The sequence below is a fragment of the Meles meles genome, chromosome 8 (assembly GCF_922984935.1).
Source record: "Meles meles chromosome 8, mMelMel3.1 paternal haplotype, whole genome shotgun sequence".
In the NCBI taxonomy this organism is placed as follows: Eukaryota; Metazoa; Chordata; class Mammalia; order Carnivora; family Mustelidae; genus Meles; species Meles meles.
The window spans coordinates 53,761,696-53,787,832 of NC_060073.1; the positions used below are offsets into that span (position 1 = coordinate 53,761,696).

Below are 26,137 nucleotides of genomic sequence, written 5' to 3' on the forward strand. Positions count from 1 at the left end.
CAAGACAGCCTGCCCAGGCGGTGCTGGGACTAACATCAGGCCCCCTGGCACAGAGACACTGACAAGGGGGCAGAATCTCGAAGAGCAGCCAGGACAGGTGATCAGGTAGTACAGGCACCACACGCAGCCGTTCTCTGACCCCTGACTACGTGGCTACCCACCAGGAACTGCCTTCCTGAGACATCAACCTTCTGACTCTTCCTGGCATGTTTGTCTTCCACATTCAAATCTTCTTGGTCTCTGCCTGGGGTTCTGTAACACTCTATCACCCATCTCCCTCTTCCCCATCTCAAATCCACAGCTTGCACGGCCTTGACAATCTAGCGGGCTCTTCCAACACTCTTAGTGAAAATGCTTTCCCGCCATTAGAGATCTTTCCATCAGGCTATTTTCTTTCCTGGCCTTCAAAAGAAAGATACTGCTTGAAAAAATAAACTCAATTCAACTTCTACTGAGATTGAGATTTTCAAGGAATAGGATGAGCAAGAGAAATGCATGCAATTTAAATAGAAAAATCAGGGGCACCTGGGTGGCTCAGAGGGTTAAGCCTCTGCCTTTGGCTCAGGTCATGATCTCAGGGTCTTGGGGTTGAGCCCCAAATCGGGCTCTCTGCTCAGTGGGGAGCCTGCTTCCCCCTCTCTCTCTGCCTGCCTCTCTGCCTACTTGTGATCTATGTCAAATAAATAAGTAAAATCTTAAAAAAAAAAAAAAGAAAAATCAAACAGAGCCAAGAATGTGGTAACTTATTAATCAGAGTTGAAAAGAAAGCAAACTAGAGAGCAAACAGCTTCTGAGTTGTTGGAACTAGTTGTTTTTTTTTTTTTAAGACATCTGCATAGAAATACTAACTTTTCTTAAAAAGTTCTTCAAATGCACTCAAAACTAAGAAATACATGGGAACCAAAACATTTATCCTAAGACCAAATGTCAAACTCAAAGCCTGTGTTCATTATCATTCAAATAAGAAACGACTTGAACGCTGATCGTGACAATAAAAAATAGTAAGAGATTTGGAGGAAAGACTGAAAGCAGTTATCTGACTGAAACCGTTCATGTTAAGGGACTGTCATTCTTTAAATAATTGGTGAGCACCTTCTATGTGCCAAGTACTACAGCAGGAGTTACAAAGCATAAACCATGACTGAAGTTTATGTGTCTATTTCCCAAAATAACTGAATATGCAAGAATGATTCAAGGACATCAGATTGATCACCTTGATAACTCTCACGAAATTTCTAATTAGCTTCTCAACGGTTTCTGAAAAGACTGAATAAAAATTCAACACCCCTTCCTAAAAACAGCAACTCATCATTTACAATAGGGTAAAACTACTTGAGAGTAGAAAAACGATTATCATACTTTGAGCTAAAAAAAAAAGCTTCTAAGTGATAGTAAAGAAAATTATACAGCAAGATTTAAAAATGGAAAAAACTTCACGCTGATGGGAAGCCTAACAAAATCAGAGGACTAAACTCTATCTGTGGTGTGAACAGGGCTTTGTAAATTATACACACATCTGATGACAACAAGGACCAAAAGGAAACAAGGCACTGAAGAGATTTATTTGAATGGTATGAGAACAGGTAAATTTTTCATTTTGATAACCATTAGATTACATTAACATATTCTTTATGAATTAAGTCCTATCAAAGAAGATTACACAGAGTGGGAGGGCAAGAGTGAGATGGGAAGAGGCAGGAGAAAAGCTAACCGGGGGGCCTGGGTGGCTCAGTTGGCTGGGCATCTGCCTTAGGCTCAGGTCATCACGGTCCCCTGGGATCGAGCCCCGCAACCTTCTGCTCAGCAGGAAGCCCACTTCTCCCTCTCCCTGCCTTCTGCTCGTGCTCTCTCTCGCTATCTCCCTCTCTCCAATAAATAAAATAAAACCTTAAAAAAAAAAAAAAGCAACCTGCCTTTCTAAAATCCCAGATGCCACCCACTGTGAAGCTGTGCCTTGAGAAGAGAAGGGTGACTTTGCCCCTGAACCCGAACCCGGGAGAAACTGCCACCTGGGAATCTGTCTAACCTGCCCAACAGGTTATTCCTCTCAGGCCAGTCCTTCCCGCCCTCTCCTCCCCTGCAACTCTCAGTTCCTGGCTGGTTTCACCTGCTGTATAAACACCGCACATGGAGCAGCCCAACCCACCTCCAGGCAGGATGGGGAAGTAAGCAGTGAGCACGGTGACCTGTCCACAGAAAGGGGCTTTACCACAGGAGCTGCTTTAGAACCTGAGGCTTGCGCACGCGCATGCGTCCCCACCTTCCCCACCCCCGCCCCCTTACCTGCTGAAGCATCTCTTCAGCGGCATTGAGTTTCACCTGGTGTCCTTCCAGACACACTTCCAGGTCCCGGATCTTCTCTCCTTGGGCTTCCACTTGGTCTGTGAGGACACTCACCTGTCCCAAGAAATAAAGCAATGCTGGAGGAGCAGAGACGGCTCACCTGGGGCTGTGAGACCAGGCTGCCGATCCTTTCGTAAAGATGGCTTTCCTTTTTGGCAGGCGGCGCGTTACGGGTGGAGGAGTGAGGGTTCTGGATGAAGAAAACTCCAGCTGCCTTCCTACCTCGCCACTGCCTCACTGACGCTGCCGCGTTTCCCTGCTCTTGAGGCACTCGAGAGAGAAACACCCGGCGGTCACGGTCATGCGCGCTGCCTCCGGGCTGGCCTCCTGCTCCTCAGCCTGCTCACTGAGCTCACTCAGTCTGGACCTCCAGGCATATCTCGGCTGGCTTGCCAGGGCTCCTGCCACCTCGCGTGGAAGGGCAAGCCAAGCTCCTGGGGAGACTAGCCAATGACCTTCCCTCTCTCTTCAGGGTGTGATGACTGCTCACCTATCAGGCGGGGCTTCTGAAGCAATTAAGGAATGTGGGATGTAAAGGGCATGTATTAGCACTGACAGAACTTGGCTCCAGGGAGGTGTTTGTGCCTCACAGGCCAAAACCTGACTCTAAGTCATAACACACACCAGCCCCACGGCACATACAGCGGCAGGAAAGTCCTCCACCTAAAAAATCACGGAGAAATCTATGGAATTAATAAAAATCCACTTATATCAGTCACTGAAGTTATGCCCTCAATACATACCTAGAGGATTTCCATAGCCTGCTGTCGTAGCAAACTGCTCCAGGATCCCCCTTTTTAATTAAAAAGGTGCCTCAGAGCAGGAAGATGAAGAAAGAATGAGTGGCCTCACCAAACAGAGAAATCAATGACCGCTAAACTGAGATCCTTTAGACACTTCAGGTTTTTAACCAGTGGTGGAGTTGTGGCCATTTACATATAGATTATCCTAAGCGATTTCTCAGTCTGGAATGATAGCCGGAGTGTGAAGGAGTTAGTGTGAACTCACTTCTGTTTGAACAGACTATCAATCATAAAGCTCACTTTACAGGGAAAAAAATCTACTAATGCCACTTTACGCTTTTCATTTTCATATTCCCACATGATTAAAGAATGGCTGAAGTTGGTAAGTAGTGTGCTAATATTCCACATACAGTCCCCAAAACAGGCACCTTCTGTCAGTTTGGGCCCATGTGAAACAGAAATCTTTGTGGTGAAGTGTTCAATCCTATCAGCAGTCCTCGCCTTTTTAAACTACCAACCCTACCTTCAAAAGGGTACGGATTCTTCGGGGTGGCCTTTCAAATCTCCCTGGGTCCCAGAGTTTCTGTTTGGGAGGGATGTGTGATGGTTAATCTGATTATATTATATTATACCACACCTCAGAGTCATGCGCTAGGGTTACCCGGAGGAATGATCCGAGGTCTCCTGCGCTCCATAGCCTGTAGAGCTCGGCTGTATATGACTCAGGATACACAGGGCTACAGTGTCCTCACAAAACTGAATACTCAGAAGGACTATGGAGAGGCCCAGAAAATTGGGACAAATGTATAAAGATCCTAGAATGTGACCTTTACTCAATAAAAGGAAATACATTTTGAGTCCCTACTACATGCTAGCCATAATTTTAGGCATTGGAGGGAATATAAATGTGGTAAAAAAAGGGAGGGGGTGAAAAGCCTTACCTTAAAAAATTACATTCTCATGAAGATAGAAAAGATTCTAGTTTTAGTACATATGCTGCTGAAGTGAACACAGAAGATTTGGGGTTTCTTTTTAATTTACTCTGAAAACAAAGTATTTTGTTATGTGTGATTTGCCTTGCTCCTCTACAAGTAGACCCAGGAAAACATTCTGGACCAAGGGCTTCAATTAATTCATTCTGGCTAAGCTGCCTTATTAGTGAAGCAAGAAGTTCTACCAAGTTGAGGGGCCTAGCAGCTCCATGGGGGCCCACCACAAAACAGAGTGATCACCTAAGAGCAGCTCTGAAAGTCTGGTCACAAGCTCCTGGAACAGAAACCACAAGGATCCACCTCTGACTTCCATGATTAGCAGGTTCCCAATTGTGTTAGGACTGTTACAATAAGGATTATCCAAGGAAGTCAGGATGTTTTAAAACAAACAAACAAACAAACAAACAAAAAACTGTGAATGTCAAAGAGAACATTATCACACAGGACTCCTTTATTAAATTAAATTCCTTTAAAAAGGAACGTGTTAGTTCCGCCACAGAGGTTCCTGTTTCAAAAGTCTGCGAGATCACCCTGTTTACTGTAAAAATTTAAACTGGATACTCTGATTAATCATGTCATTGGGATGGACTTTCAAGTTATACACATCCCTCAAGATACATGCGATATAAGGTGCCATATAACCCAGCCCCTCCTACCTCTCTGAAGGCAGCTCCCCACCAGACTTCATGGTCATAAACTCCAGTCACAAAGACCCTCGCTTGCTCCTTCCTACACACCAAGCACTGTCCTCGCTCAGGGTGTGCGCTGAACAGACTACCTCCTCTGTCTGGAATGTGCTTCTCCAGGCATCTGCAGGGCTCCCTCCCTAGCCTCCTTCAGGACTCCCCCTCTCAGGGAGGTCTTCTCTGACTACACAGTCCTCACCTTGCTTTCTTTTTCTCCATAGTATTTATCACTGTCAGAAACATTTTATGTATTGGTTTATTGTATATACTTGAACCCATACACATGTACAAAGACACACAGACACAGACACACAAGCTCTGTAAGAACAGGGATCTGGTTTATTTTTGTCTCCACTGCAACCCTAGCACCTAAAAGCAGTGTCTGCCAAGGGGTGAGCACTTAAATCTTTTTTAATGAACAAATTATGGAAAAAAAATCCCCCCAAATGCAAAATTATGTAATTGTATATTTGGTGTGAGCTTAATTTTTTAAAAATGGGGCAGGACAGGAAAAAAATGTCAAGGAAGAAAGGTCAAAATGTTAAAACTCTTTTTGACTTTCCAAAGTTCCTAAAATAATCATTTATTACTCTTAGATTCATAAAACGAAGTAGAAAGGTGAAATAGAAGGAAAAAAAACAAACATATGGCAGCCTCTTCATTCCAGTGCTCTAAGCTAAAGCCCACAGTTTGCGGAGGGTTCCAGAACCCTGCCTGCCCCCTGTCCTGTTTCACTATTACCCTTCAAAAGCTTTTTAATGAGCCAAGATTGGAACAGTCATCTTCTTATTCTCCAAATCAATAATCACAGTGTCTGACAGTGAACAAATGCTAGATTTACACATCTGAGAGCTAAGACAGTGGAGAACCCCTACCCCAGAGACAAACCTCACATAAGAGGGCTCAATGTTCTGTCCTTCCAGGGAACCTGAGTCTTCAGAACAGAAAATGTTCCTTGACTATCTTTCTCTTTGAAGCAAGAAAGCTTCAAAGACTCATGAGCCCATGTTACTGGCCTCAGGGGACTTGGCCTCAAAGGGATCAGTCTGGATCCAGCTCCAGATGATTTGGGCCTGATCCAGTCAGCATCCACCCTATGTCCGTATCACTCATGGCTGGTTTATTAGAGCCAGGAAGACACATCTTATCTTCCTTACAAGGCTTCTGGGCTCCTAGAGGACAGGGCCTCATTCATCAGCCTGGCCACAGAGTTCCCAGTGTATAGAAGAAGTGGGTGCTCAAACAGTACAAGATGAATAAATGAATGCATTCACAGCCCCAAGGCCAACTCCAGCTGAACTGTGGCTTCAGTTACTTTCTGCTTTGTTTCAGGAAGAGTCTTTTTAAAAACACACACTTTCAAAGAGAATAGATCCAACAGAAAAAACCTCTCGTGCCTCCCTCCCACTCAGGGTACGTACAGAGCTGGAGGTAACAAGATAAGCTGTTTCCCATGAAAGTGGACCCACCTGTAAAATGAGGGACTCCTTATCTCCTTCTAGACGTGCCAAGCGTTCCTGGTACGTTTCATTATTAGCAGCACCTTGGTGATTTACCTGGGACTGAAAGGGGGGGAAAAAAAACTATGTACTTAAAAGGCTGGAAAAACATCTTCCCAGTTTCCAAATGAAGTATGCAATTTGTGAGGACAGTTTCCCTGGCTGCATGTGCAAAACCACCCACCCAAACAGGAAACCACAGGATTTCAAAACTACTATGAGGAGGACCACTGATAGGTGTGCCTTGAACGCTGGCCACACCAGCCCCTGGATGACCTCACCCTTGGCCAGGAAGGCCTCAATGGAACTCCAGACCCAGTGGTGCTGCACTTGACTGGGCATGTTGGGTCGTGTCGGGTGGAGGTGGAGGCTCAGCCTGCCAGAGGCCCCAACGGCGAGGAGTCTACTCTTTGAGGAGGCCCGGGAGCTGGTACATTCACCAAGGAACTATGTGGGAACCAGTCCCGCACAGATCTTGGTCTCTCCTGACTCCCACGCCAGAGTTCTCCAGAGCCGAGGCTTTGCTCACAGCACGGAACGTGGAGGATGGGGGACCCAGTGGCAAGGCATGAAGTGTGTGTGCTTGTCTCAGCTCCAACACTGCAGGAAAAGGTGAAAACACCCGAGAAGACCCCAAGTGACAGTCAGAGGGACCTCAAAGAGCTAGCAGGAAACGAAATATCCAGAAGCTGGAAAATAGACGAGAGGGAGAAGCTGTGAACTGGCAGATGGTGGGAGGGGGCAGGATTTATAAAATGCTCTGAGCAAGAGATAGGAGGCTGCAGGCACGTTTCGGGTGTGTCTGACCTGGTTGCAGGCAGGGAGGAGGGAGAGAGGTGGCTGCCAATGGTCCTGAATTGGCCCAGTGCCATCCACACTCCCTCCATGCTTAATGGAAGGCCGAAACCCAGAGGCCAGGAGTAGGGGTTTGGCAACCTGAAAAAGCAGGTCTTATTGCTAAATGGGTAAGTGACAATCATCATAATCTGGGCTGGTCCAGGAGTAAATGCTCTCAGGTTTATGAGGCAGTATCCTCCATTCCAAAGGCAAATCATGGTTGTGTAAAGCTGTGGGTCAGAGAGGAACCCAGACACAGAGGCCTGGAGGTGGCCCCCTTCTGAGCCCATTTCCCTACGTTTCGACCTTCAGAATGGGTTTGCCAAGGCACTCCTTCCTTCCATGTCCCACCCCTTCCCCAGTGCACACCAGATAAGGGAAGGGATAGAGCCAGTCTTAGTCCTGGGACAGAAACAGGGACTGAGAAACAGGCACCACATTCAAGGCCTGGCACGTCACTTGATAGAGAAGCACGTGCTGCTGGAGGTGTAGGGGGAGGGCCGGCCCGGGGGGCCGGTTCCCAGGGCAGCTGTGCCAGGCCACAGTGCTCACTGCCCTGGGCTCCAGCCGCTCTCTACTCTGAGTCTTGTTCATTGCTGTGGAAGCTCTTTCATACCATAGACAAAGGGCCTTCACAATCACAAATGACTTCTTTGTGAGGATGGCAGTTTATTGTTGTGACATTAATTCTGCTCCTCACACGGTCAAACTCCGATGAGTAAGCAGGGATGTAATTATCACCCATGTTTTCTCAGACCCTCAAAGGAGAGGAAAATAATTGCTAACTGCAGGTCAAGAGCTTCTCTGTGGAATAACTCACATGGTGACGAGGAAAGGACCCAGGCCCCCAGGGGAAGCCGTGCGTGTCCGGCCCCAGGACCACAGTCAGCACATGTAAGGGGCTGCCCAGTACTGCTCCACGGGTGGTCACGGAGAGAAGCCCAAAGGGAAGACTCCTGGCACAAGACTCCAGCAAGCCACCACATTGCTATGCCTCAGGCAAATGGCACCCAGTACGTCCCTCATGTTACAGGTCTACCCGTACAGTCACCCAGAGACACAGCTATTTTTACTAACTGACCCCAAATCAAGTTGATGTTGTAAGCTCAGTTAATACACAAATGCATGCCATTAGAGTCTCTAACAGATGCTAGACCGTAGTTTAAAAAAAAAAAAAAATCTGGATCTACTCTAGCAGCCAGTGGAAAAAGCAAAGCACAGCGAGTTACAAGATGCCCAGATCAGTACGGTGAATAAAGTCAAAATGACGGCCTAGGAGAAATGTAACTATTCCTACAGAAAGGATAGACTTCAAAGTTTTCAGAGAGAGACTCTATGCAGTGGGGTAGACATCCAACATCCATGATGCTAACCTCACAGTAAACAGGGCCCAGCAGAACTCACTGCTTTCTTGGGATGCTCTCTAAATAGGTCAAAGGTTAACGGATCCTCTGGGCCAAAGGCACAGGAAATTCATCGGAGACCAATCCAATGTGGAGATACACAGCAAGCTCTTACGTAGTGCTCAACATCTCCAGGTACCGTTTTGAGCACTTTACATTCCTTAACTCTTTTAATATTTCCCATAAGCCTGTGAGAGGAGTACTATTTTGATTCCATTTTGCAGATAAAGGAACCGAGGCACAAAGTGTAAGAACAAGTCATAAATAGATATTTTGCCTAAGTGCCTACGTACTAAATTAGTAAGTTTTCTGTTACAGCTTAATTGAAGATATATATAATTAATTGGGGATAATATATAAAAATTTATATATTGGGACTGTATGAAAATTCACTTAAAATGAGGTTTGAAAACACTGGCTGAAACTAAGTGTCCATTAATAAAGGAGTGGCTAGGGGCGCCTGGGTGGCTCAGTGGGTTAAGCCTCTGCCTTTGGCTCAGGTCACGATCTCAGGGTCCTGGGATCAAGCCCTGCATCAGGCTCTCTAGTTGGTGGGGGGCTTGCTTCACCCCCCCCCTTTCTCTGCCTGCCTCTCTCTTTGTGATCTCTGCCAAATAAATAAATAAAATCTTAAAAAAAAAAAGCAGTGGCAAAATAAACTATGGTTCATCCACATTATGGATAGTTTGTGACATTCCAAAACATGACTGTAAGACATATTGGATAGTGAAAATAACAAGATCCAAAGAATCATACAGAGTGACATTAGAAAACAATACTGTGGGGCTCCACGCGTGTATGACATATGAATGAAAATAAACTGACCCAGTGTCTGGAAGGCTACACAGCAACCATAATAGTGCTCTCTCCTGGGGAAGTATCTGGGCTATGGAAAGCTGGGGACAGGAGGTTCGGTCAAGGTGGGTTTTATTTCAACCATAACAATTTTTGTAAGCTCAAATATTTTCTTGATAAATAAAATACACTTTAAAATCTAGAAGCACTGTTTGAGTACCAATGACGTTGGTTCCTGGTGCTTCCTTCCTCCTATAGCAGCCTGAGGAACACACCCTCTCCCAGCAGGCATGCTGCCCTGTAGGACAGTGTGCCTGCCACAAAGGCACCTCCCTTGCCCCAAATCACTATTTGAGAGTAACAGACCACCTTCCTCTCTTGTTCGGTCTACCAAGATCACCACTGTTCTCTAGCAAGCTTTCGAGAGGTACTAAACAGCAGTGAAATGGAGACAATGTCCCAAACACAAGTCTGCAGAATCACCATCCTATGCTTTTCCTGACACACTGAGCCAGATCTTTGCAATCTAGGTAAGGCTGATACCTTGAAAACTGCAGTCCCGTAGAAAGGCACAGACCAGGATAAAACACCATCTCCACTGAGCACAGAGCCATGAAGAGGATTATTTTAGAATTATCTTGTTGAATGCCAATACTCCTCAGCCGAAAGTGAAAAGGCACGTGGTTATGAAAATATCATTCCAATGACTCTCAAACATGTTTAAAAAAGAGTTGAGACCCAGCTCAGTCTTGTCCTACTTTAAAAAGAGCTTTTGTTTGTCTAAGGATATACTGTATATCCCCTAAGTGTAACAGTGAAATCACAATAGAAGGCTCAGATCAATTTGGAGATTGTACGTCTGGACCCCAAGTGATCCCCAGGTTTGGGAGTCTATGAAATTCTTGTCCACATTCTCTAGGAGGTAAATCAGTGATAGAGTGGCTGCCCAGCTCTCCACACGTGAGGTCAGACTGGGAGATCCATGTTGGCATTTCACTGAAGGAAGCCAGTCAAGTCAAATTCTTAAGAGTGCTACGTGCTGAATTTCTATTCCTCCACACTCTACATGGCAGGGAAATTCAAATGAGAATTCTACTCTGTTCTGCTCTTTTGAGGATGCTCATCCCACTGATGAATAAAAATGACCTCTTATTTATATTCAACTAATAAGGTTAGCCTGTAGGCTAGACCTAATAGATTACTGATGTACTAGGTAGGATATACATCTATCTGATGTTCTCTCCTGTTTTGATAGTTATTTCTACAGCTGTGACAGAAGAAAAATGGATCTTCTCATTCAAATTTTCTATGGTCAGAGCTGTTCCTCCATCCACAACCAATGTCAGTTTACCTGATATATAGCGTGGGGCCAAGAGATACTGTGTGGAACCCAGAGATCTGTGTGCTCTGTGGATGTGGAATGGCCACTACAGATGGACATTTCCATGTCCTCTTGCATCTTGACCAAAGAATGCCACAGTGGAACAAGCTCTCTCTCTCCTATCATAGAACTGAATGGATGGGGAGGCCTTCCTGTACATATGTTGTCAGTAATAGGGAAACTTCAGCCTAGATTACTGAAGCCAAGCCACCTTTGCTTTTATCAAAGCTGTGTTCTCAAGAGTCTGGACAATTCATTCTCTAAAACCCAGAACTCTTGAAGGCAAATAGAAGACACAGGCCATAACGGTCAGATCAAGGTCTTCCTGAAGCCTTGGCAGTATTGTTTCTGAGAGTCCTCGGGAAGACAGAAAACAGCATCTTGACTCTTGCAAGGCAAGCCTGGCAGCTCCAGCAACTGACAGTCTAGTGCGGGGCTAGTTTAGTGCGGGGCTATTTTCTAAGCCTTTCTTAAGTGGAAAAGAAAGGCTTAGGATGGTGGAGCAGCCATGCAGGGTGTTCTGTGGTTGGGGTCATGGAGTTGGTCATGAGAGTTAATCAGCCTTAGTGAATAGGAGAGCCAGGAGAGGATGGAGGACTGTGTGTCCAGGAAGGAGAGTACCGGCTAGCCAGATTCCAGCATGGACAGTCTCTACAGAAAGGGCGGTCTGGCCCAAATAAGGACACTAGCCTAATCTGGACTGAGTCCTGCCTCCACCTCTCCCACAGGTTGGTGAAGAAGAAGTTTACTCTTGGTAAGTTCCTCATGCACTGAGAGCCGACTGCCAGCAGACTCAAGAAATATAGCAGGCTTTCTCTCTCTTGGGGGACACTGAATTTTAATTAGGCATGAGATTATCCAGGGACATTTAAAGCCCAAAAAATAACTATCATTAGTTATAAAAATCAAACCAAACAAAAAGCCTCCAGACAATTTTCCCCTTGCTTTCTTGCTCAGGATGGGGGGTGGGGGGGTGGAGATGAAGACCAATACGAAGAACTCTTCTGAGCCCTGGAAATCTCCTGTCTGTCTGTCCAGAACAGGCCGGATCATCACGTTCACTGCAACTACATGGCACAAGTGAGGGCTGCCACCTTCTCAGAGATACTCTCACCCCTCCCAGCCACCTGATCCCAGCATGGATGTGTGGATTCTTCCTCTGAAATTTTAAACTTGGGAATAGAAAATGGAAGTGGTTGTGTAGAAGGTTCTCGGGTTTGATCAGGTTTGTCATTAGCAATGTCCTCGTTCATGGGAAGACATGGGTTTGCAAGAAGACTCTGCTAAGAAGCCAACATGCATAGAAACGCAAACAAGAGCCAAGGAGGAGACCAGCGGCATTCTCACCTCCGGCTCATGTGGTCTCAAGGCAGCAAATGCATTTCTGCCCTTCCTGTTGGTTGCCTCTAATCTGCAGTGATTCAAACCGAGTTTCTGCTGCCAGAATCCAAAATCCAAAATCCCCGGTTCATGCACTTATTTCAAAGGGTGATAAAGCAACCGAGCAAAATTTATTTCTTGGGCAACAAGAAAGAATTCCTGCTATCTAGAGAGAATACAGTTACAAAGTTACAAAGAAATTCTGCCTACTGTTGATTTTCTGAACTGGCAGCTAAAGAAAGAATGGTCAGTTCTGAGCCAACCGTAGTTAAAACCAGGATCCTCATTGAGGGCCAGCAGGGATCTACTCTGTGGCACAGAGCGTGTCTGTATGGGATGTACTGGGATAAAAATGGCACCCATTCTCCTTCATGTCGGAAATGGAGGACTTCCTCTCCCCGACCTGTTAGCCTCCATGATTCCCCATGTACAGCAAGAAGGTTAAGGCAGGGAATGTTACGAGCTGCATGAGGCCCATGGGTATCCACTGGGCACACATGGTGGGGGATGGTTGAGGGGGGAGATATAAAAATAAGTGAAAACACAACAATAAACAGGAAGGTTAAGGAAGGCTAAGAGGATGAGTGGGAAATGAATACATGAAGGGTGATAAGAACATGAAACCACCTAACCACCATTTAAGAAGCTATGTTGAAAGATGGACCTGTCTTACACAGTTGGACAAATGTGGAGTCTAGGAGTGGGAGGCCAAGAGCGGCGGGTCCTCTACACCCACCCTTTGCCCAGCTGGAATTCAAGGCAGGGGATCCCCTGAGACTCTGCTGTGGGGCTTCCATATGCAAATACAGAATTCCTACAGCTTCCTGCCACACAGGTAGGATATCTGCAGAAGGACAGCCAGGAATGGCTAGGTGGTAGGGCTATACTAACCATGTGTGATCTCAGCTAGAATCCCTCATTTTGGGCCTTCCCAGCTTTTAAGTGGAGAAAGTTCTACCTCACAGAGCAATCAATGCAGAGGGTCAGTTAGGTCATTAATCACAAAAATGTGTAGGACTACAAGTACAGAATGTTCTTTGTAGAGGGATGCACTAGTATTTCCAGTTTCTGAATGATCGTGGAAATATGGAAATCATTTAAACGGCATTGTTTAAGCCAAAAGACCAAAGTACAGTTGGAAGCAGTTCCTCCCTTATACTGACAGTTTTAATTAACTCACTTTTTTTGTGCAAGAAAACAAAAAGGCAATGTTTTTAATCAGGACACCTATGAAGTATCTGTAAAGATCTGTACAAACAGCCCAAGGAACAATAAGCAAAATATTTTTATGCTGGGAGGGAAAAAAAATGACCAAGTGACAACAGAGAACCCACTGCTACCTAAGAGCTCTGGAATCATGCTTGTGGAGTAAACAGCAGAAGATGTGTTCATTTTTCCACTGTCCCAGAAAAGATGCCCATGTTTTGAGTCAGATCTACAGGACCACATTTTTTCCTTCTTGGCGAGCATTTTACTAATGCTCTAAGTAGTATGTACTACATACATTATAAGCAAGCACAATGAGAATTTCAAGAGCTAATTAATAACCAATCATAAAACTTGAATTTTTGATTTCTGTTCCAATCTGGAAGTCAAGTCCAACTTATGTTAAACATGAGCATGTCAGCCACATCACCCCTGGCGGCTTCCTCAGAGCCATCACCCTCTGACTCTGGTGGCTGCTTGGATTCCATGATGCTTGCTCACTCTTGGCTTGGCCCCTCCATTATAGCTTGGCCAAGGGATAGCCATGTTAGGTCTCTGCAGAGTTCTGGATGGAGTGCTTAATGCCAAGGCCAGGAGACATGCAGAAACCCCAGGAGGGTTCATCCACAGTCTGGCTAGCCTCTGCCCTCCAAGCATGCTCTTGTCCACTCTCAGGGATGTGGGGAGGGCCACTTCTGCAGCATTCCCCTGTCCGGTACATGCTAGGGGACAGTCCTGTCAGCACCTCACTTCTCTGAACATAGGGAAAGGCCTGGTTCCAGAAGAGTCAAGTGGGGCAGACAAGAGGTCACATGGGGGTATCATCTGGTATGCAAGCAGGGGGTATGGGAAAGGCCCAAGGCAATCGGATCCCCAGTGTGACAGCTCTAGCCATCTTGGTGTTATTCGGAGCCAGCAGCCACTTCTCTGAGCTGCTGCCCTAGGGTCCAAGACACATCTGTCCTCCCTTTTTTGATATCAAGATCTACAGTCTTCACTAGGTAAAGTCCTATTTCCTTCAGTGCTTCTAAGAAGCTGTGAATTCCAGTTCCCTCAGGACCCTGGCCACCGTTCATATACTGTCCCAACTGGTCAGATCATTTTATAGGAGGGTCCCTTGCTTATAAATACGTGGAGATTTTGAACAATGAGCCAAGGTCTTGGGATAGCTTCCCCTTCTTCAGTCATTAAAAATGTAGATGATATGTGTTTTTAGGGGAAGAAGAAAACAAGAGAAAAATGTGTAGTATTTCCAGGTTGCCTGGTCAAGGGGATTTTTTATCAAATCCAGAAAACCAATTTTAAGTGATCCATGGCTGCCAGGTGTAGGGGAGATGTCACAGTCGCTAAGGCTAGTCTTCAAGCTCAGAAGTACCACTCACATACCAAACTTCTTAGAAATGTGAAAAATGCAGACCTTAAAAATAAGGGGACCAGGGGCGCCTGAGTGGCTCAGTGGGTTAAAGCCTCTGCCTTTGGCTTGGGTCATGATCCCAGGGTCCTGGGATCGAGCCCCACATTGGGCTCTCTGCTCGGCTCGGAGCCTGCTTTCCCTAATCTCTCTCTCTGCCTGCCTCTCTGCCTACTTGTGATCTCTGTCAAATAAATAAATAAATAAAAATCTTTAAAAAAAAAAAAAGAAAAGAAAATAAGGGGACAAAAAAAAAATCGTGACTCACAGAAGCTGTACTCAATCCCTGTTACATAGTTCAGGTTCTGTATCGGGGAACCTAGCAGTATGAGCAACAGTAGTGCTCGTAAATAGGAAAATCTCCCTAGATTTTTTGGTTTAGGGAGTTACAGGGTTTTCTGGCAGTGCTTATAAAAACAACTGTTCCCAGGACCCGTTCCACCTTTTCTAGGCAAAGAACAGTCAAGCCAGTTTACTATCCTTGGCACAGAGTTGAAAGAAGTTTCTTCCAAATGTAGTATGAGTGGAGTGCTATCAGGTCTTTAACCACCAGGAGTCCAACGAGAGACATCTATCCTGACCCTGACCTCTTTATACCTTCCATCTCTTGGTTTCAATGATGTATCAGAGTTGCTATATATTATATATGTGTTGCTAGTAGAACTGTCAAATGATCTAAATGACCACCTTTAGGGGAAAGCAAAGCCAAGTTTGTAAGTAGGGAACGGTTTGGTTGACTAAAGTACATGTCATCGCTTGTTCTTCCTTTATTCAGTGACTCAAATCTTCCTAAATACCTAGTAGGTGCTGCTCTGTGCTGAATAAATGATTCAGTCCTTACCCTCAAAAAGCTCTGCAGTCTGACCCTGAGATATGATAAATACAGTCAGAGAATAAGCCAGCAGCACTGGCATAGGAGAGAAGGAATCAATTATACCCTCGGGAAGAAGAGGCTTTATGGTGAACCAGCTTTGAAAGCTACAAAGGAATCTCCCTGGGAGAATGGAAGAACAGCGTCTCTGGAAGGTCTTCCCAATACAGAAAGCTCATCCATAAAACCATGACAATCACTACCCTTTAGACACTCTGGCTTCCCAGACTAACACAGAAAACAAAAGATACCATGAGGACCATCACCGAGAAGCTCCCCAGTCAAGGAGCTGGTGTGATGTACATGAAGGTTCCTAACATCCAAAGGAAGATCTGGAATGAAAGGAATGAATTTGGTTTACCAAGGTCTTGTTCCTAAATTACAGCCTTGGATAAGCTTTGTCCCTGCTAAATTCTCCTGACAAAGTGGCTGGATCCGTAAGGAACCTACAGCGCTGGGCTGCAAGAGAACCGGTATCTGTAAGTGTGCTCATATCTTGTGAAGGGAGGAAATGAAGACCAGGAAGAGAGTACAAACAGGAAGTTCTCTGAGTGGCTCACTTTCCTCATCTTGCCAATACCAACAGAAACACTGGCTCCTTGGTATTAAAAGCATTTTCGGGGACAGAGGGGCAGCATCGGGTGCTGGGGTTGGGGCAGAGAGGGTGCTATGACTGGAGACATTAGAAGTAAATGTCCAGGGTGCCTGCGTGGCTCAGTGGGTTAAGCTGCTGCCTTCGGCTCAGGTCATGATCTTGGGGTCCTGGGATCGAGTCCCACAGCAGGCTCTCTGCTCAGCAGGGAGCCTGCTTCCCTCTCTCTCTCTCTGCCTGCCTCTCTCTACTTGTGATCTCTCTCTGTCAAATAAATAAATTAAAAAAAAATCTTAAAAAAAAAAAAAGAAGTAAATGTCCAGTGCCTCCTCCTGCTGAGGGTCCAGTAGTCAAATCGGCGTGAGAGAAAGATCTCTCACGCCGATTTGACTACATGGGATTAGGTAGAGGGCCAAAGTGAGGAATGGGTCCTTGGGCCACAAGAGTCCTAAATTGGAATGAATTCCGAGGAAATGGATAGGAAAGGTTGTTTGGGACAGGAGGCAGGAAGAACATTCTAGAAGGAATGTGAGAGAGGTCAAGAGGGACAAAGCCAGTGCACAGTGGGGTTGGGAGCAGTCAGGAAAGAGCAGAGATGGTGAGTTTTCAGTCTACTCTTTCAAGACTCCTGATGGTGAAAGGCAGGCAAGCTATTATGCAGTGTGGAGGCAAGTAGAGGGTCAAAGACAGTCTTGATTTGTTTTTCCCTAAAAATGAAGTAAAAGTGTATTCTGCCAAGGATAGGGACGAGCAGGCGGGGTGGTGATTTTGAGGACCAAGAGGCAGCGGAACCAGACTGGGTCAGGGGGACAGGATCCTGAGACAGCCTTGGCCCATGAAACAGAAGTTGAAAATGTTGACTGTGAACATAGTTACATTTTGTGGTGAAGGGGAGGGAAGAGGAGAGCTTCATCTATGGGTGGCATCACCTCCCACCGCCCCTTCAGTGAAGTAGGTGGTGACAGAAGGGAGCCTAAGGCTGGGGACAAATGGAAAGGTGTGAAAGGGCTGACACAGAGGACTGGAGAGGGAAGAATGCAGGGAGGAGTCCGGGATCCTCAAGCCTGGCTGACAGCCTGCTACCAAAGGCTGTATTGTACTGCCCGTGTCCACAAGCTATTTAGCAAATGGCTCTGCTATGATGTCACCTTGTTAAACCCTGCTGGGAAAGAGGCCTGGGGGCCTCTCCAAGAGGTTGACAGACAGGAGTCACAGGTGCCAGAGGTCAGAGATGGTGGAATTCTAGCTCCTCAATTATACTGAGGGACAGGATGCTTGGGCATGTTGGGTACATTGGCTAAAGACAGGAGGTACCTAGAGGAAACTGGAAACTGCTAGAACCCTTGAGGAGGCATACCTGCTGCTATCCACCTCATCTTCTTGAAAACCTCTCCACCCAGAAGCACAGTGGGGCAAAGGATGCCAGTGATGATCCTGATCATCACTGCCATAACAAATGCTTACAATGCATTTTCTAAGCACTTTACATATATCGGATTATTTATCCATATTTTACTGTCAAGGAGATTTACTCCCAGGGGTTAAATCAATCGTCCATGGTCACATGGAGCAGAGACATGAGCCTAAGGAGCTTGATCCAGGATCTGTGCTGTCACCCAGTAGGAATGGCTTTCAGAGGCCACTGCCTGTGTCTCCCCCTTGCACTGCAGCCCAACCTCAGTGCGAGGCAAGTCGAGGTCTGGAGCTAGGATGCCTGTGCGCCTCTTTGTCCTCACAGCTCTGCTGGCCCAGGCTACCGGATCAACCATTTGAGTACCAGAGGACACAAAAGAAAAGTCTCACATTCACAGCTTGAGTTGATTCCACATTCTACTACAGAACCCAAGTTCACTGTATAGGGGATCCACAGTAATTCCTTTTTCTTTGTGACTTTGGCCTGGAAGTTGGCTTAAACGCTGAATGTGCTAGCAGCCAGCAAGAGTGTGAAGATGCTGATGGTGGTGGGATTTCTGTCCCTGGGAAAATAAACTCAGCTCAGAGGGCAGTGGGTGGGCCCCACGGACCCTGCCTGGGGCTATTTTTAGAGACTCTTTCCTGACCATCGTGGGTTGGATCCAGTGATCTCGAAGCAGGGCAGGTGTGAGTCGTTTGTGAGTCAGTAAGGAACCAGACAACTGAGCAGCAAAGGCCTTCTGGATGCTTGCAGCAGATTACCCTGTCCCTGGGTTCTGTTCTGTTGGAGAGGGAGCTGGAGGAGCAGCTCTGGTCAGCCTTTACTCAGTAGCCACAGCCAAGCTGGCCAGAGCCAGAGGCTGCTGGGGCCTCTGGCTACTCCCTGTGGGCCAGGTCACAGCTGCCTCTTTCAGGTCTTCAGTTTGAGACCTCGACGGGGCATGCATAAAGCGGGGGAGAGCCAGAGGAAAGAATGGCATAGCACGTGCCGCCGGAGAGAACCCAACTGGTCTTGCCGTTCTCCCTTCGGTTCCCACCTCCCTCACAATGGTCAGTAGCAGTTCATAGGTACAGCGATTCCAACAGGCATGGTCCTATGCAAAGCATTCTATAGATGTTAGCTATCTTGACTCACACAACACCTGTATGCAGCAGGTACTATACCCTCCTCATTTCAGAGATGAAGAAATCCAGGGCTGATCACGTATCTAGTAAGTGTGGCAAAGCCAAGATTCCAGTGCAGGCCTTACTTCAAACCACATGTTCTTAATTATAATAGTACACAGTATCCCATCCCCCAAAGGCCACAGAACAATGTTCCCTTTTTCTGAGCCAATGCTTCCCTGCTACTCGGTGCCTACTTGCCCACAGGCATCTCCCCCATTGTCCCCAGATTCAAAGACTTGGCCTTGCTCTGAGGCCCTGCCCTCCCAGGCTGGTCTTAAGTGCAAGGGCTTCTAGCTTGTACACCAGATCACCCCTCATCCATCTCTTCTAGAGTCTCCCCTTCTGCATGGGAAAATGAAGGAGATAGTGTTTGCACCTTCAAAACCCCAGGCCTAGAGAAACCCGCTCTCCAAGGCACTTCGGCTGGACGACAAGGGGGAGAAGGGAGGTATGAGCCCCGCAGACGGGAGGTACTGAAGACCTGCAGCCAAGGAGCTCATGGCAGAGATGGGGTCAGCAGAGGACTGCTGGCAAAGGAGAGCCTTGATGGAGTCAGATGAAGTGGGTGGCAACAAGGAGGACATTGGGCATGAGCTCAGAAAATGGAGGGAGCTTAAGCCAGAGCTCAGAGTAGATATAAAGGATGAGATTCAAAAGGTAAGTTGAGGGCACCTGGGTGGCTCAGTTGGTTAAGCCACTGTCTTCAGCTCAGGTCATGATCCCAGAGTCCCAGGATTGAGTCCTGCATTGGGCTCCCAGCTCCGCAGGGAGTCTACTTCTCCCTCTGACCTTCTACCCTCTCATACTTACTTGCTCTCTCTCAAATAAATAAATAATTTTTTTAAAAGGTAAGTTGAGGCTGGGTTGCAAAAACTCTCAAAGGTCAAGCAGGCAGCTGATTTTGGGCTTTCATTCCCAGTCTACAGGCAAGTTCTAGGGGCTTAGGACCAGGGTCACAGAATAAAGGGATTTTTTTTTAAAGATTTTTATTTATTTATTTGACAGACAGAGATCACAAGTAGGCAGAGAGGCAGGCAGAGAGAGAGAGGAGGAAGCAGGTTCCCTGCTAAGCAGAGAACCCGATGTGGAGCTTGATCCCAGGACCCTGAGATCATGACCTGAGCCGAAGGCAGAGGCTTAACCCACTGAGCCACCCAGGCGCCCCTAAAGGGATTTTTTAAGAGAATTTAAAAGAGAAGAATCTGGCAGTAGTGTTTCAGGTACAGATACTCTGATTATTCTTCCTAGGTCATACCCAATACTTTGTGCTTTGTTTCTAAAGATCTTTAACATTCTAAAAGTAGAAGAAAACTATCTTTTTTGCTAGGAGTCATCCCAGCAGTTTCTGAGGTCTCTTTGCTTCGAGCGTCCCTCATCTGACTTGCATTGTGCAGAGGAGCCAGCATGGCCAAACTGGGTCTCAGGACAAGCTGCCCGCCTACATCACAGCACATGTGGAATCAGTTCCTCTACGGACAGAACTTGGGCACGAGGTGTGGAGTTTGAGCCAGTGGGACGTGGCACCGATGGTCCCCCATACATCACAGCTGGAAGACCTCCTGATTTAAAAGCTTCATCTGGAGGTAGGAAAACAGACTCAGTGATGGGAAGTGCACTTCTCACCTGTTTTCCCCCAGACTCTCCTGTGAAGGTTTTTGGATGCTTGAGACAATGGACACAAACCTTTGCCAAAATGTCTGGTCCCCTCAGCGTGCTCTCTGCGGGCCGCAGTGCCCCCATCCCAAAGCTGGGCAGGGTCTGAGCACAGACAGGATTTCTGCTGGGTTCTAAACCAATAGTTTTCTACATATTTGGCAAAAGAGGGGAGGAAGCAGGGTCCGAGGCCAGGCTGCACCACTAGGAGCATGAGGTCCTCAGCCTCTCCCGTGCTTTGTTAAATGGAGGGTTAAATGGACTCGCCAGTGGCTCCCGGCGAGTCCCCAAAGCTCTAGTTTTGTTCAGCTGCCTTACTTTTCACCACACGCTTGCCATATACCACATCACAGCGAGAGTAATTTTCTTAAAATACAAACTGGATCCCCCCATGTGTGCCAGGTCACTCCCGGGCCACAAGTCCCCCGTCACACAAAGCACGTCCCCCACAAGCCTTATCCTCCACTGCCCTGTGTGACTGGGCATCGGCCAGCTCCCCCGTCACGGAGCTTACCCTCTCCAGCTTTCTCAGTCTTGAAGCTTGCCCAACTCCCTCTTGCTTTAGGACCTATATACACTCTGGCCTCTTTGCCTGGAATGTTCTTCCCCCCAATTTCCACCTGACTCGCTCCTACTCTTCAGGTCTCAGTGAAGCGTTCCTTGCTCGGAGGGCTCCCTGACCGCTCCTCCTCACTTGTTTCTCCTCCTCGATGGTGCCTAGTAACAGCTCCCTCTCCTCTCTGCACTTAATTTGTAACTTCAGCTTTATCTGCTGGGACGGTAACCTCGGCCTGCCACATCGGACAGTGGCTCCCCAAGAGCAGAGATGGATTGCACTTTGTTCGCCCAGTACCCCTGTCTCTAAATATTTGCTCAACGTGCGCCGCAGAGCGTGCACACAAAAGCCAGCATCCCCTTGTCTGGGGGTGGCAATCAGGGGCCTTCGGAGCTGGACACGTCCTGTCCCTCCCCGGTTACAACATCCAATCTCTTATCTGTCAGCTGTTTTGCCCCTCCTGCTGCTGAGAAACACTCAGCCTCCATGTGAAAATAAAATGGACAACCATCTTGACCGGTTTAAAGGTGATTGCGAAGGAGAAAAGAGCCCGAGTTCGGCCAGTACGGATGCTACTCCAGCCCCAACATTCATTTCATTCATTCGTTCGTGACTCACACCACACACTTGAGCTCATCCCCTAAAGAAAGGGCATAAACAACTTGCAATCCAAACCCCTGGCTTCAGAGCAGTCAGAAGAGAACTCCCCAGGAGCCTTCCTCCGGAAACACAGAAGCTGTCCTGGCTGACAGCAGCTAACACTCAGCCTCGGATAACATCAGGGCAGAGATGTTCCGAGGTCTGAATCTGAAAGGCAGCAGCTTCCTCTCTGCGTCCTCAGGCCCAAAGGCAGTGGGACACTTTTCTCTGGTCACAGCGTTTGGAGCCTCCAACTGTTTAAGCGCCCGAGTTAAACTAACGAACTTTCTTCACCCCTCCGTGCCTTTCTGCACAGAGGCTCATTCACCAGAATGTCAGTGGAGAAACAAAGACAGCTGACTGTTTTCTCCCCTAGTGCCTATAATTAGATTCTCATGGAGAACTTGGCCACCACAGGGCTTTGCCGGACAAATACTCCCCCCTGCCCCCCCACCCCCCAGCATCTCTTTAGCCCTTATCTCCAGGGAGACCCACTCACTCCAAAGGAGCCAGTCACTTACCCTCTTCAGCCACGCAAAATGCTTGTAAACATCAATGTCCCCATCCATGCTGGGCACCCATGTCAGCAGTTAGAGTCCTTGGTGGAAAAAGCCCTTTTTTCTGGCTAGAGACCAAATTCTCTCCTCTTCCTTGCTTCTGCCCCCTCCCCCTCGGGACGTCAAGCTGTGTTCAAGTTTCCCCACTTCTCTGGCCCATGTCCTTCAGCCTTTCCCTAAACAGTTTCAGATACACAACGGCTCAGACCAGACCGTGCTTCTCCAGTGTCCTCCCCCTCCGCCCCCAGACACACGCAGGCTCCAGCTCTGGGATTCAGAGCCTGAGCAGCAATCAAACCTCGAAAAAAGGTAGGGGAAAAAGACAGACTTGGACAGGAGTTGTAAACAGACACACACACACACACACACACATGAACATTTTTTTTTGGTGATAATACCAGAGCCTGCCAGAGGGAAACAGTCCTGAAGAAAATTCCTCGTCTGGCTTCCCCTTTCTGCAGTGGCTGGAACTCATTACCAAGAGACCCCGATTTCCTGTCTCCGCTCCACTCTGCATTTACCCACAGGCTCCCAGCTGCTCTCGGTTTATTTGGGACTGGGGAGAAGACTAAAAATAAGTGCTGCTCTTGGAGGAGCTGCTGGTTCCCACACACAGCCTGACCCCCACCCCGAAGCCCACGCCTACCCCTTTTCCAGGCGGGTGTCGGCCTGGGCCCTGAGGAAAACCGTTTTTTCCCAAAAAAGAACACATTCAGAACCAGCTCCGGTCTGGGTGGCTGGCCCGCTGGGTGTCTGGTGGCACTGTCTGCCAGGGGCGAACTGCTACTCCCCAGGAGACATCTGCCACTGAGGGAGTTTGGCCTGGGAGTTCTGTCAGTCCCCCTCACAGCCAGGCCTTCCTGGGGGACATTCAGCGCCAGGATGGGTATAGCTCCTGTTGAGTCTGAGGCGGGACTTGCTGGCTGTCCCCCACTCTAGCTTACCTGCCTCAGAAGCCAGAGAAGGGGGAAGGAGAGGCCCCCTCAAGTGGGTGTCCATGAGATGTAGGGAGGGCTCTGGGGAGGAGCCCTGGGAAGGCAGGGGCTGGTGGAGATGGGAATTGTGTCTGTTTTCCTGGGCTGGCCTTCCAGGGTGGTCGCCCCATCCCTGCCTGCCCTTCCTCCCCCACAAGGCTGCCCTTCACCTCCACTCACCCCCCACTCCTCTGAGAGCTTCCCTAAACACAGTTTTTCTCCCTCGCCTGGCCCTTAACGTGCGGCCTTTGGCTAGAGTGATTATGAAAGCGATCCTTGATGTGGGTACGGCGGGAACTGTGGTTACACACAAGGCCTCTGAGCTCTGCTGCCGTCAATGACTTGCAGATGTACATCTTGTGATGGTGGGGGCCTTCCTGGTGCCCTTAGGGGGTCCCCCGTGGGGGGGTGTTCCTGAAATGCTAGCCTGAAGAGAAGGATCTACTGGGTGTCGCTATGCCCCTTAGCATGGCCTCGAAATCCAGCATGGCCCAGAAGCGGGCCTGGCTGCCTAGTCACCAGCAGGCTGGCCCAGTCCACAGAGATCAGAGGTGGCAGCCGGGGAGCTCTGGCCAGCAGCTGGCATGAGGGGAGGAGTAAATTCCTGGAGGCACACCCAGATCAGAGGCTGGAAAGGAAAAGCAGGCTCTGCTGTCCATGCGCTGAGCTCTAGGCCCTTCTTGCCTCTGGCCCAGTTCAGTCAAGGCCTGGGCCCCACCTCGTTGAAGTTCCCTGACCAGAAAGAACTAGGGTAGAATGTCTTGGGGAAACAGGTCTCTAAGGTTGCAGGGGTAGGTAAAGCTTCGTTTTTGTTTTTTTCCTGTCTGAACGTCTGGGAAAGCCTAAGGAAGAATTCATCAACATGCATTTGCCCAGTGTCCAAGGCAAATGAAACCGACTTCCTGCCCTAAGCAAATAAAGAATCATCACATGGTATGTGGTAAAGGTGTTTTGGGGGCCCTAGGGAAGAAGAGGCCTCTAGAGTGGGTTTGGGGGCTGCGTGGAGAGACACAGGGCACAATCCCAGCCCCTGCTCCCTGTGGTCATGGCTCGGTGCTCTTTAGTAGGTTCTGGTGTGAGGAGGAGGGAAAGGACAAGGCGGCAATGTGAGGGCCTCTCTCAACCTTGCCAGCTCCCACCTGCCTGTGGGGTTGGCTCCAGTGGCCCCTCCCCAGCAGCCACACACCCCTGCACTTCACTACCTGTCCTGTTGTACTGAACCACCATGGACTGCTGACAGGTCTGTGCACTGCACCAGACTGGAGAACATGTGTCTGTGCCCTGACCTCCATGCCTGCCAGTTCTCAGCACACAGCAACAACTGAAACATTCTTTGAGTGAAAGAGTGAGGCTCACATGGTAAGACTTGCAAGACAAGCCTAAAATTCAACTTGGAGAACATGGGTCCTAAAGGTGTGTTTCCCTAGGGTAATGATGCTCCACTGAGAGGAAAAGATGGAGCTGATGTTCATCTCTTTTTTCTTTTTAAAGATTTTATTTATTTATTTATTTTTTTGACAGAGAGAGATCCCAAGTAGGCAGAGAGGCAGGCAGAGAGAGAGGGGGAAGCAGGCTCCCTGCCAAGCAGATCCCAGGACCCCGGGATCATGACCTGAGCTGAAAGCAGCGGCTTAACCCACTGAGCCACCCCCGGGCACCCCTGATGTTCATCTCTTAACTCACCTCACATGTGACAAATGTGAGGCAAGAGGGTGGAAAAAGGGAAAGAAGAGGAGGGAGGAATCCAGACAAGCAGCAGCTAAATTCTTGACATATTTTTATGGTATCCTCAAGTAGCAATTTCTTTAAAAAAAAGGGGGTGGTATTTTGTAATTCAACTAAAAAATTCACAGAATAACACTCCAAAAGACCTAGGAGCAGAATACTATTTGGATGTATAAATCACTATTTCTCTGACAAAGTTTCCAGATTATCAAAATGATCCATGACTCCTAAAGAATTATAAGCCTGGGTTTTTTCTGGCCTATGCTGTGTTAATCTGCAAGGTTTAACCTTCCCTTAAAGGAGAGTCGGGGATGGGCCTCCTATTTAGTACACTGCCTTGGACCCACTGCTGAGGTGCGTTCTCAGGAACCACAGGGGGTACACAAATAGGGGTTATTATGGTGACCCCAAAAGCCCTTGGGGCCTTCCCAAAAGCAAATCACTCCCCAGCAACCACACTCAGCTCGTCACCATTTGGAACATGAGGTAGCCAGCTGAGGGCAAAGGGCACGACACTGAGTGCCTGAGCATCTGGGGCCTAAAAACACAGCGAAGAGGGTAGAGTAGTCAGGTTTGGACAGAGAAACACAGGTAGCTTGGCCCCTTCCTCATCCCAGGGCTTAGCAGGGAACCCCAGGAGAGTCACCTCCGTGGCTGGAGTTTCACATATGTGTGAGGACTGAGGACGGCTTCCTAAGGTTCTACACCCCCACCAGGAGTCAGCAGCATCTAACTGGGTAGAACTGTGGACTGAGAAGGGGTCTCATGGGTCACATGCCATTCTGACCCGACACCTACACCCTGAGCTCTAGCTCAGCCCCGAGCCTTGGGCTCTGGGCCATGGTGACAGGTGTCAGGATAGCCCTGGAATACCAGATACAGGTTTGTATCCTTCAACAGGTGTGGTGCACAGTGGGCCTGCCACTGGGGAGCGGGGAGAGTGGGGGGACAGGGAGGTGCCCAGCCCAAGGACACTGCTCCATGGGGCACAAGCATGGGAACCCACCACCACAAGGAGCTGGGACAAGGATCAGCAGATTTTTCCTGTAAAGGGCCAGATGGCAAATGTTTTGGGTTTTGTGGCCCATATGGTCTCGTTTATACTCAACTCTGCCATTTGGAAATGCAAAAGCAGCCACAGATAACACATAAACCAAAGAGTGTGGCTATGTTAACACCTTATTTGTGGACACTGAAATTAGAATTTTAGACCATTTTCACATAAAATATGCTCATAATTTCTCAATCACTGAAAAACATCAAAAACATCCTTACCTCATCGGGCATAAGAAATAAACAGTGAGCCAAACACAT

General features: G+C 47.9%; 1 protein-coding gene across 11 annotated transcripts in view; it reads right to left on the reverse strand.

The window, feature by feature from the left end:
- Window positions 1–26,137, reverse strand: part of PPFIBP2 (PPFIA binding protein 2) — a 144,286-nt gene that overhangs the window by 58,213 nt on the left and 59,936 nt on the right. For 8 of the 11 annotated variants that reach the window (XM_046016437.1, XM_046016430.1, XM_046016428.1 and 5 more), the window contains 2 exons: window positions 6,234–6,326; window positions 2,284–2,397 (listed from right to left, as the gene is read on the reverse strand). In XM_046016437.1, coding sequence (XP_045872393.1) covers window positions 2,284–2,397; window positions 6,234–6,326 — 207 coding nt within the window. Of the gene's footprint in view, window positions 1–2,283; window positions 2,398–2,443; window positions 2,728–6,233; window positions 6,327–22,088; window positions 22,235–26,137 lie in introns of those variants that run through there. The other 3 variants (XM_046016435.1, XM_046016438.1, XM_046016439.1) reach the window with 3 other exon arrangements.